The following is a 9,637-nucleotide window of genomic DNA, read 5'->3' as shown; positions in this document are numbered from 1 at the left end:
CTGGTGACTCGTGATCACTCGGGGGGCGGGCGGGACGCCACAGCCCTGGGCTCCCGTGCGCGTAGCGTGGGCGCCTCTGCCTCCCCGCTCCGGGGGCCAGGCCCACGATCACCCTGCATTGCTGTCTTCCGTGGGTGGGGGTGTCCACCTAACTGGGCTGTGGGCATCCCGGGGATCTGGGGAAGGAGGCTGAAGATCTGCTCTTTGTCCCCTGGGGGTAAAGCCAACTTGCCACCTAGAGGCTCGTTTCGCCTTCCGGAAATCGCCTGCTCCAGCCCCTGCCGCAGAGGGAGGACCGGGACCCTCTACAGGAGGCTGTATAGAGGGGCTGTGTGGCTGCAGCCCCCTGCCCTGCCCCACGGCTGCCACCTTTCCCTCCCCCCCAGGCAGCAGGTGTCCCCTCCCCCCAGGCAGCTTCAGGACGCCCTCCACGATCCACCAAGGACACAGCGGCTCCTGAACCTTCACTTTATTCTGACACAGATCACAAGGGGCCCCCCGATGTGCTGCCCAGCGACAAAGACCCTCGTGCCTTCCCTCTGCCATGGGCCCGCTGGTGGGGGTGCAGAGGTGCCGGCCGGGCGGAGGCTGGATTCATACCTAGGAGGAACGAATCCCGCCCCACCCAGCACCGTGGTGACCGGCTCTCAGGAGCCAGAGCCGGGAACCCGTCACAGCTCCTTCTTGCAGGAACCTGTGGGCGGGTGAAGGGCTGAGGTCAGAGGTCAGTGCCCCCCCCCACCTCCCCCCCACCCCCGCCCCAGGCAGGGCTGCCCCACCCCGCCCTCTGGCCCCAGCCCCCAGAGCCCTCAGGCTCCCAGGGAGCTCCGTGGGTGGGGAGGTGGGCACAGGGACCCCAGCACTCACAGGACCCCAGCTGCTCCTCCAGGAAGGAGATCTGCTCACTCAGAGAGTCGATGCGGTCCAGCTGCTGGAAGGAGTGAGCCAGGAGGCTGCCGGGGTCGGGGAGCCCGTGCTCCAGGGCCCTCGAGGCCAGGCTATGCAGCGGGGCCAGCACCAGCTGCAGCTTCTGTGGGGCAGGCAGAAGGTTCCCTCTCTGCTCCGCAGCTGTTAGGGAGCACTGGCCAGTAAGGCCTGCCGACGCCCACACCCAGCTCTGCAGGGCCCTGGATGTTCACCCGAGGGAGCTTCTGGGCCAGGAGGGCCAGACAGGGGGCCACAGGGGGACACCACATGGGCCAGTCCAGTGACGGTCCCCAAGGCCCAGGGTCCCGGGTCAGGGGATCTAGGAGGGGTGGGCCAGAGCTTTCCAGGGGTCATCGAGCCAACGGGCCCATGGAAAGACGGCAGGGACGAGGGTAGGGTTGGACTGGGGCTCGGGACCTCTGCCCGCCTGAGGGGGCGTGGCCAAGCTTGGTCCCTCCTCCCCCGGGGCTCCCAGGCATCAGCCCGCTGCCCCTGCCAGGCCCCGGCCGTCAGTACCCAAGAGGCCTCCTTCCCGGGACCACCCCCACCGAACCCCGCTACCACTCTGAGGGTCTGAGCTACGTGACGGGAGACAACGGGGGGGAGGGGGGTCCCGGCCCAGGCCTCACCTGTTCCAGCACGTCCACCCTTGACCGAAGCCTCTGCACCTCCTCCTCGACTGTGCCGTCTGTTCCTGGGGAGATCCCGGTGCTGAGTTGGGCAGGCCCAGCCCCACACCCCAGGCTGGCTCCTCACCTCCCCCGGGAGACCTCCCGGCCTCCGCCGAGCGTGGGGCACGGGTCTGGAGACGGGGGCTCAAGCCCCAGCGGTCACAGACCCAGCTGCCGTCGCGAGCCCACCCCTACGGCAGGCGCCCAGGCGGGCCCGCAGACCACCTCCGCACACCTCGGTGCCCCCCGCCCCGGCCCCCACGCTGTGCCAGGGGCCCCGCGGTGCTGAGCGGTCCGAGCCGAGGTCCACACTGCGCTCCTGGTGCCAGGCTGCCGACAGCGCATTATTACTCACGGTACGAGTTTGAAGTGTCACAGCGCGTACCAAAAGTAATAATGTCCCGTCGGCAGCGGAGGTGTGGCTTCTCCCGGCTGCCCGGGCAGGGGCCGCGGAGAAGACGCGGGGTGGGGGCCTTCTTCCACCCTCTCGGCTGAGATGAGGCCCCCTCTCGGCAACCCGTCCCGTGATGCGCCGGGGGGACGGCCACCCGCCTTTCCCCTGGGGAAGACCCCCACTTCTGCCCGGGTCAGGGAGATGGCCTGCCGCCCGGGGCTGGCTGCCCCCACGGTGGCGGGCACAGATCGGCAGGGTGACGCCCAGCCCCCTCTCGGGCCCTCCCTGTCCCGCCTCCCAGCCCAGCAGCAAGGACGTGGGCGGGGGCGAGGGGGAAGCTTACCTGTCGTGGGGTTCGGGGCTAGCCGGGGGGTCCCTCTCTTGGGCAGGCAGAGGGCACCATCTGCGGACGGGCTGTGCCCCTCCTGACACCGGCACCAGTAACTGCCCGCGGTGTTGATGCAGTGCTGGGGGCAGGGGCCCCGTCCGGTACCGCATTCGTCCACGTCTGCGGGAAGAGGGGTGTGGGCAGGGAGGGGCACCCACACTGAGCCCCCTTAACACCCGCCAGTCGGCAGGCCACCCGGGACACCCAGGGTGGCGTCCACAGGACCCCTCCCCTCCGGAGGGACGGGAGCCAGCCTCACCTGTCTGGCAGGTGTCACCCTGCCATCCTGGAGGGCAGTGACAGTGACCGGGCCGGACACAGCTCCCTCCGTTCTGGCACGGGGGCTGGCATACTGCTGTTGAGGGAGAGGCCCGTCACGGACTGAGGGGGGGCCCCAGGGCCCTGCAGGGGTGGCAGCCGGGGAAGGGGCGCCGTGCAGCAAGGAGGCGCTCCACTCAGGCGAAAGCAGCAGGTGCTCTGCCCGGGGTCTGGAAAGGGGGACGGGGTGTGGCATGACCAGGCCGCAGGAGCAGTTGGCTGACTAGCCGACTGGGTGCTGTGGGGCCCCTGGGGCGGCCCTGCACCTCGCACCTGCTCCACAGGCCCTCGGGAGTCCGCTGGTCCTCTTCCAGCCGGGGCAGCAAGCGTAGCGAGGCCTGGCGGAGGCCGGCCCGGGGCTGCGACGGTAGGCGGTCCTGTAGATGGTCCTGTGGGGTGTGCGGGGGCAGCGGGGCGTCAGCAGACCCGGGCTGGTCCTCCCAGCTCTTCACCGGCCTTCCCTCCCCGGGCGCCGGGCCCCTGGATGCTGAGGGTGCCCTCCTGGGCCGGCACCGCTCAAGCCCCCAGTGCAGGAACCACTTGCGGCCTGGGATCCTGGACGCCCAGCCCCACTCTGAGCAGGCCCAGGAAGGGGTGACTCCCGAGTGGGGCTTTGCCAGCCCCTCCTTGGCCGGCCTGCCCAGGGGCAGGTGCAGGGGACAGGGCCCCACCGCTCACTGGGCGTGCATCTCAGGGTCGCAGCCTGGGCCCCACCCACACTGCCCCCACCTTCTTGGCCAGCTGGGGGTGCGGGGATATCCCACAGGGAGGTCTTTGAGAACCCCCCGCAGAAAGCAAAATCTTTTTTAAGGCAAGTTGCCAGCCGAGGACGGGAGACATGCCCCCTCGTGCTGGCCACCGGGATGTCCTGGGTGTGTGGGGGCAGGGTCTCTGTCTGGTGACCACTGGGGCTGTCACGGGGAGAGGGGGACCCACTGGGGCTCCGAGGCAGGTGTCGGGGAGGCAGGCATCTCAAGCGGTAAGAACTTGTAGCCAGCCATGCCGGGAGCGGGCGAGCCCCCCTGAAAGCAGAGGGGAGCAGGCAAGATGGGTGACCCCCTCCGGAGATGGGGGGGCGGGCAGGGAGGAGACGATGTCTGAGCTTAACCATAGCCACGGCCCTGGGACCAGGACCGGCCTAAGTCGACAGGGACGCCGGCCTCTGCCGGACGGCAGTGAGTCCTTTGACCCCTCCGGGCCCGGGTTTCCCGTCTTGGGGCGACCCGCCCTCCTGGGCCTCAGGGTTTACGTGTGGCAGATGGGGGCCCTGCCGGGAGCGGGGGGCACTCACCGGTAGGTGCTGCAGGCTCGGAGCCCGTCACAGGTGGTGAGGTAGGGCTGGTACGCCCGCTGCACAAAAGACTCAGAGCCCCTGGGAGCCCCGACGGCACACACCTTGCGGCTACAGAGGCGGGGGGAGCAGCGTGTCAGCCCGGGGCTCCCGGAGCCCAGACTCTGGGGAGGGGCCGAGGGCTCCTGTGCCCACCCCCCCCCCCGCACCGCAGCGGCCAGAGGGCCCACTCACCCAGGCCGGAAGACGTGCTCAGTGCCACCCACTGCCAGCACCAGGAGCCACACCAGAAGCAGCTCCCTGGAGTCACACATGGCCCGTGCGTCCCAGCGGGTTGGCCTTCTCCTGACGGTGGCCTGGAGCACGAGGCACAACCCCCTAAGTTCCTCTGCGGACCCCTCCTTGAGCCCGTACCTCTGCGGGCGACGGCGCCCTGGGTCTGTGACACCCGTCCCGTGCAGCCGCTTCCCCAGCAGGAGAGCCCCAAGGCCAGTGCCAGCCCCGTCCTCCCCCAACCTGTCTCAGCAGGTGAGGCCGGCCCTTTGCCAGTCACAGGGGCCCAGGGCCAGAAGCCGGCACCCTCACGGTGGGGGCGGAGGCACGTTGGTCTGGGTGAACCGTGAAGGTGTCTGTGGCTCCAGCAAAGTTCACCTGGGAAGGTGGGGGCCCAGGGGGAGCCTCTGCACCCGTTCTAATGCCCTGGCTAGCGCCCTCCTTGTCCTGGCAGGACAGCACCAATCTCAGTCTGCACACGGGGCGTTAGTGAGCAGAGCTGGAACCCAGCCCAGCTGGCTTGGCCCTCGGGCCCTCAGTGTCCTCATCTGCCAAATGGGGAGCCAGCCGTTGGGGGGGGGCAATGAGGGTACAGGCGCTCAGCATGCGGGAGCCATACAGTCCTGAGAACAGGGCAGAGCCTGCGTATAGGAGGGGGTCACTCCTACACTGGGGTCTGACCGGTCTGGCCCAGGGACCCCAGGACAGCGGGGCGGGGGGCACTGGAGGAGCCCTTCCCACACGCCAGTGGAGCCAGAGGCCATCCCTCTGTGCTGGGGATGGAAGTCAAGGAGGCTGGGAGAGCATTCCTGGGAGTGTGAGAAACCCCAGCCCAGAATTACTGGTCTGCAACATGCTGAGGGCGCTGTGCGGTCTGGGGGGTTACCAGCTATGTGCGCAGCCAAGCATCTGGGTAGACGGGGAGCTCCCCGCCCCCATGCTCCAGGCACCCCACCCGAGGCCCCCAAGGGGCTGGGTCCCACCCAGGTGGGCAGCGCCTGGCCCTACGGGGCATTCAGCAGGAAAGCACACAGGAAAAAGCTGAACTTCTGTGGGGGCAGGAGGTAGAATCGGGGTAGGTCACCTCCTTCTCTGGGACACCGCGAGGGTCTCAGAGGCCCCTTCTCCGGCTCTGACAGCTGGTCCCACAAAGAGTGAGGCCTGCAGAGCCCCACCCCGAGGGGAGAGTGCTACCACAGCTGGTCTGCACCGTCGGCTGGGAGTGGGGTCGGCGCTCTCCCCCCCCCCCCCCGCGTCACATGGACCCACGTGGGGCGGGGAGGCAGCCTGACGAGAGTCCTTCCTTCCCGCACCCCTGCTCTTGGTCGGTGGCCAAGCGGGGAGGGCAGGGGGAAGCCGAGGTGCTGGGACTTAGTCTGGGGGGCTGTGCGGTGCTTCTCAGCAGTCTGTGGGCAGGGGCACGTCCTGTCAGAGCCAGGGAGGGGGGGCTCGGGAGTGGACCCTGGGAGGGAGCACAGCACACCGTTGGGGGGGCACTCCTGGAGGTCTAGGCAAGCACGAGAGGATGGGAGCGGGTGGCACTGGGGAGCAGGCCAGGCCCTGGGAAGGCAGAGGTGGGTCAGAGAGCTGGGCAGGAGCCCACCAGGGGCCCACAGACCCTGTCCCCCCCCCCCCCCCCCCCCCCCCCCGTGCTAGGTGCCTGGTGGGGGGGCGGGGCTCAGTTCTTGCAGATGTGACTGCCCCCCACACACAGCCGCCCCAGCACCTCCCCTGCTCATGCTTTAAAAGAGGAGAGTCAGTGTTTGAAGTCATGTTTCCTCCCGGGCTGGGGGAGGCCGAGGGTGCTGCCTGGCCTGTGCTAGGCTGGCAGAATGTCATTTCCCTTCGCGGTGACAGCCCAGCTGGGGCGGAGGAGCCAGGGCGGGGGTGGCCGCAGCGCCTCAGGTTGCGAAGCGATAACGTCCCACCCTCCCGGAGGGTCAGCGTGAGCCCAGCCCACTTCCCTCCCACCTGCCTGCGCGGCATCCCCGCAGCGCCCACCCGGGGGAGGGCTGGGTCCGCAGAGGGAGGGGCCCGACTCGCCGCAAAGCGACGGCCCCGGGTCCCCCTTCCACCGAGAGGGGTGCCCTGGACATTAGGACCCTGGGAGGGCGGAAAGGCGGGGTGACGGGGCACCGGGGAAGCGTCCTCTCCGCCGCCTGCCCCTTGCCTCCCCTCCCCCTGCACGCCGGCCCCGCGGGGGGTGGGGGTGAGGAGGGAGAGACACGGGGTCTGGGGCCCGCGAGGCCCTGAGTCAGGCCCTGGGTCGGGGGCGGGGGGGGGGGCGACGCTCAGGGCCCAGACGCGGGTGAGGGGCTGCGACGCCCCCCGCCCCCCTCGGGCCCCCGCGCGGCCCGGCTCGTCGCCTGTTACCGGCAGGGGGCGCCCTTTCCCGAGGCCGCCGGGCCCATTCTCCGGACCCGGCGCAGGATCCGGGCAGGGCCGGGGGTCGCGTCCCCGCGCGGCAGCCCCGGCGCCCCCGGCCCGCTCACCTCTCGACTCCCCGCGGTCGCTCCGCGTCGCCCCCCAGCTCCGCGCGCGCCAGGGCCCCCGACCTCCCCCGCCCCAGCGCGCAGACCCCGCCCTCGGCGCTCCCCGCGCCCCCCGGCCCGGCGCCCGCTCCCTCCGCACTCACCGCCCGAGCCGGGCGCGCACGCGCCGCCGCCGCCGCCGCCGCCGCCGCCGCCGCCGCCGGCCGCCGCCGCGCCGAGGGGCCCCGGCCCCGCCCTCCGCCCCGCCCCGCCCCCGCCCCCGGCACGCCCCGGGTGGGCCCCGAGGCCCCGCGCCCGCCCCCATTGCGCAGATGGGGACACTGAGGCCCGCGGCCAGGGCGCGCCCCACCCCCCCACCCCGGGCACGGCGGTGAGTCAGCCCGAACCCGGGGCTTCGGACGCGCACCCGCCGCGGCGCGCCGCCCCTCCCGAGCCCGCTCCGAGGCCCCGCAGCGGGGCGCGCGGCCGCAGGGGACGCAGGACCGCGAGGCCAGCCAGCCGGGAGGCCGCGTGGGGAGCCCTCGACCCCGCAGGCTGAGCCCCAGACAGTGGGGATGGCCGTCACAACGGGCTGGCCAGCTCGCTAGGCACCAGGGGCTGATTGAAGCTGGCCGCTACCTTGCAGCCCCACGCTGGGTGGACATAATGACCTCGGTGGCCCGGAGACCCCGTACTTAGACCAGAGCCCGGCTGGATCCTGAGTGTGACACTAAGCGACCCTCCCAACCAGAGTGCCAGGTTAGGGGCCCTGCGGGACCCCCACTGGGCACCCCCCTCCGTTCAGGACAGTCAGGACCACCCCTGAGTGTTCCTCAGGCCCCCGGGGAGCCCCCGCACCCGAATCCCACCGTCACCAGCGGGGACTCCCGGGCTCCGTTTCTGCATTTGTAATGACGACTGAGGCAGCCCCAGGGGCAGCAGTGCCCAGTGCAAGACGTGGCTCACGCAGCCGGAACCGGGTGTAGATATGCCCCACCTGGGAGAGCTGGTATTAGTGGGTCATTTCTGTGCCACGATTGTCACGGCCATCATCGTGGGTGAGGTGCGGTGGGGGCCCCGGGAGGGGGGGGGCGGCGCTTGAAGCGGAGCCCGGGCCCTGGTCACCTAAGTGCTCGTGTGTGTGGAACACATTCCCAGGCACAGCCAGACCCCTGCTGCTGCCCAGAAGCTTGCTGTGGACTCACCTGGAGGAGGGGGCTCCGTCATCCCCTGGGCTCGCGTGGCAGCCGCTCTTCCGGGTGGCGGGGGCTGCCCGTGCCTCCCTCGTGCTGAGGTCTGCAGGTCAGAGACATAGCGTGGGTTGGCGCACAACCTTGGTCACCCCGATGTCCGGGGGCTGGGAAGGGGGCCAGGCTCCTTGCCCCTGTGGGGCCTCAGCCTGCATGTGCCCCAACGGACTCTACCCCCGTGATGGCTGAAGCCAGATGCGTCTTTCCAGTTCTGCCTGTGCTCCCACCGTCAGCCCAGAGACAGACCGGCCTTGGGTCCCCGCGGGCAGGCTGCTGGGGGAGGGTCCTGCAAACTCCTGGGCGCGGCGAGGGCTCCTCGCAGAGCCAGTGGCTGTGGCGTGTCTGAGCATGGCCCACTCTGGGGGGGCTAAAGGAAGGGAGGGACCCCACGTGCCTGAACAGAAGCCCCCAGAACAAGAGGGCCCCGGAAGCCTCTGGCACGTAGTCTGAGGGCAGTGGGGGCAGCTGCCGCTGGGATATAGAGGGTGACAGAGGGGTCCTGCTGCGGAAGGACTTCAGGTCTCCCGGCCCCCATGCCCAAGCCGGGCAGCCCCCGCTCAGACCCAAGCGGTAAAGAGTTAAGAGCCAGGCCTGGGGAGGCCTTCCCTGCCCTGTCCCCTGCCCCTATCCTGTCCCTGACCCTTTGGCCCCTGCAGCCTGGCTGGGTCCTCTGGTCCTCACTCTGCCGGTAACCTGGGCTGAGGCCTCGTCCTCTGTTTCTTCATCTGCGAAATGGGGGTTCGTCAGACACACTGCTGATGGGGCCGTGGGACAACAGAGCGGCCAAAGCCAGAGGGGCCTCCACGCGGGCTGAGGTCTTTGGGTGGGGACTCGGGCCCTCTGGGTGGAGGGGGTAGAGGAAAAACAGGCCCCCCTCAGCCTCTCTCTGCCTGAGGCCCCCCCCAGCCCTGCTCCTGAAGCCAGCCCGCCAGGAAGTGGGGGGCTCCTTCTGGTCCCATGTTCACTTTTGCTTTGGGGCTCCTCCCTGTGAGCCCAGTGCCCCCTCTGCCTCCCCTCCCAGACCTGCCTCGGGAGGGCCTGCCCACCCCTGAGGATGCCCCCGGGCCCCCAGGCTCCCTGAGAGGAGGGCTGAGCCAGCCTCGGGGGCGGGGGGCTTTTCCAGGACAGCAGAGTCAGCCAGAAGGAGGGTGTGTGGAGGGTGGGGGGCACAGGCCACATTTGGCTTCTCCTTTCAGGGGTCACAGCAGAGGCTGGGCCACCCGGGGCCAAGGGTTCAAGCCGGGGCCCCAGAGTCCATCTAGACTGGGCCACCCAGTAGCGGGCGCCCTCGGCCCAGGGGCCCGAGTGCCCTCCGTGCGTTGGGAACGGCACCGATCGGGAAGAAAGGAGGTGGCGGCTGGAGCTCAGAGGTGACACGGGTGCACGCCAGCCGACAGCTGCTGTGCTCAGCGGGGCCCGCTCCCTGGCCCCCCCCCCCCGACGTCACCCCCGCCGTACCTGATATTGCCCAGGCCCGGGCTTGACCGTGGCCACCATCGCTGCCTCCGGGGGCCAGAGGTGGACCCCAGCCCTGTCCTGCCGCCCCGAGGCACCTCCGGAGGCCGCCCGCCTGGCCTGCCCCCTGGAGCTTCCCTCTCGGCTCTGCGGGCAGCCTTCAGGGCAGGGAGGCTCCTCCCGGGCAAGGAAGGGCGGC

General features: G+C 70.5%; 1 protein-coding gene across 3 annotated transcripts; it reads right to left on the bottom strand.

Moving 5' to 3' along the window:
- Positions 1-454: 454 nt before the first annotated feature.
- On the bottom strand, positions 455-8,790 carry EGFL7 (EGF like domain multiple 7). Of its 3 annotated transcripts, XM_030292943.2 has the most exons (10): positions 8,624-8,790; positions 7,939-8,029; positions 4,224-4,345; positions 3,990-4,100; positions 2,972-3,087; positions 2,640-2,735; positions 2,336-2,500; positions 1,557-1,621; positions 868-1,030; positions 455-694 (listed from the first exon to the last, which is right to left on the bottom strand). In XM_030292943.2, the coding sequence occupies exons 3-10, from the start codon at positions 4,301-4,303 to the stop codon at positions 672-674; spliced, it is 819 nt and encodes a 272-aa protein (XP_030148803.1). In that variant the 5' UTR covers positions 4,304-4,345; positions 7,939-8,029; positions 8,624-8,790; the 3' UTR covers positions 455-671. The 3 variants fall into 3 exon arrangements, with proteins under 3 accessions (XP_030148803.1, XP_030148801.1, XP_030148802.1); XM_030292941.1 differs by lacking the exons at positions 7,939-8,029; positions 8,624-8,790 and adding an exon at positions 7,592-7,616 and having other exon boundaries at positions 2,640-2,732; XM_030292942.1 differs by lacking the exons at positions 7,939-8,029; positions 8,624-8,790 and having other exon boundaries at positions 868-1,068.
- Between the last annotated feature and the right edge of the window lie 847 nt (positions 8,791-9,637).

Source organism: Lynx canadensis, chromosome D4, assembly GCF_007474595.2.
Source record: "Lynx canadensis isolate LIC74 chromosome D4, mLynCan4.pri.v2, whole genome shotgun sequence".
NCBI lineage: Eukaryota > Metazoa > Chordata > Mammalia > Carnivora > Felidae > Lynx > Lynx canadensis.
The sequence above is the reverse complement of the archived record's forward strand: the minus strand, read 5'-3'. Positions and strand labels throughout refer to the sequence as shown.

Excerpts from the sequence above, each read along its gene's own strand:
- EGFL7 (XM_030292943.2), bottom strand. The coding sequence starts at position 4,303 with ATGTGTGACTCCAGGGAGCTGCTTCTGGTGTGGCTCCTGGTGCTGGCA. Across the intron at positions 4,101-4,223 it reads GAGCACGTCTTCCGGCCTGG|CCGCAAGGTGTGTGCCGTCG; the intron begins GTGAGTGGGCCC and ends CCGCCTCTGTAG. Across the intron at positions 3,088-3,989 it reads CGAGCCTGCAGCACCTACCG|GACCATCTACAGGACCGCCT; the intron begins GTGAGTGCCCCC and ends CACACCCCACAG.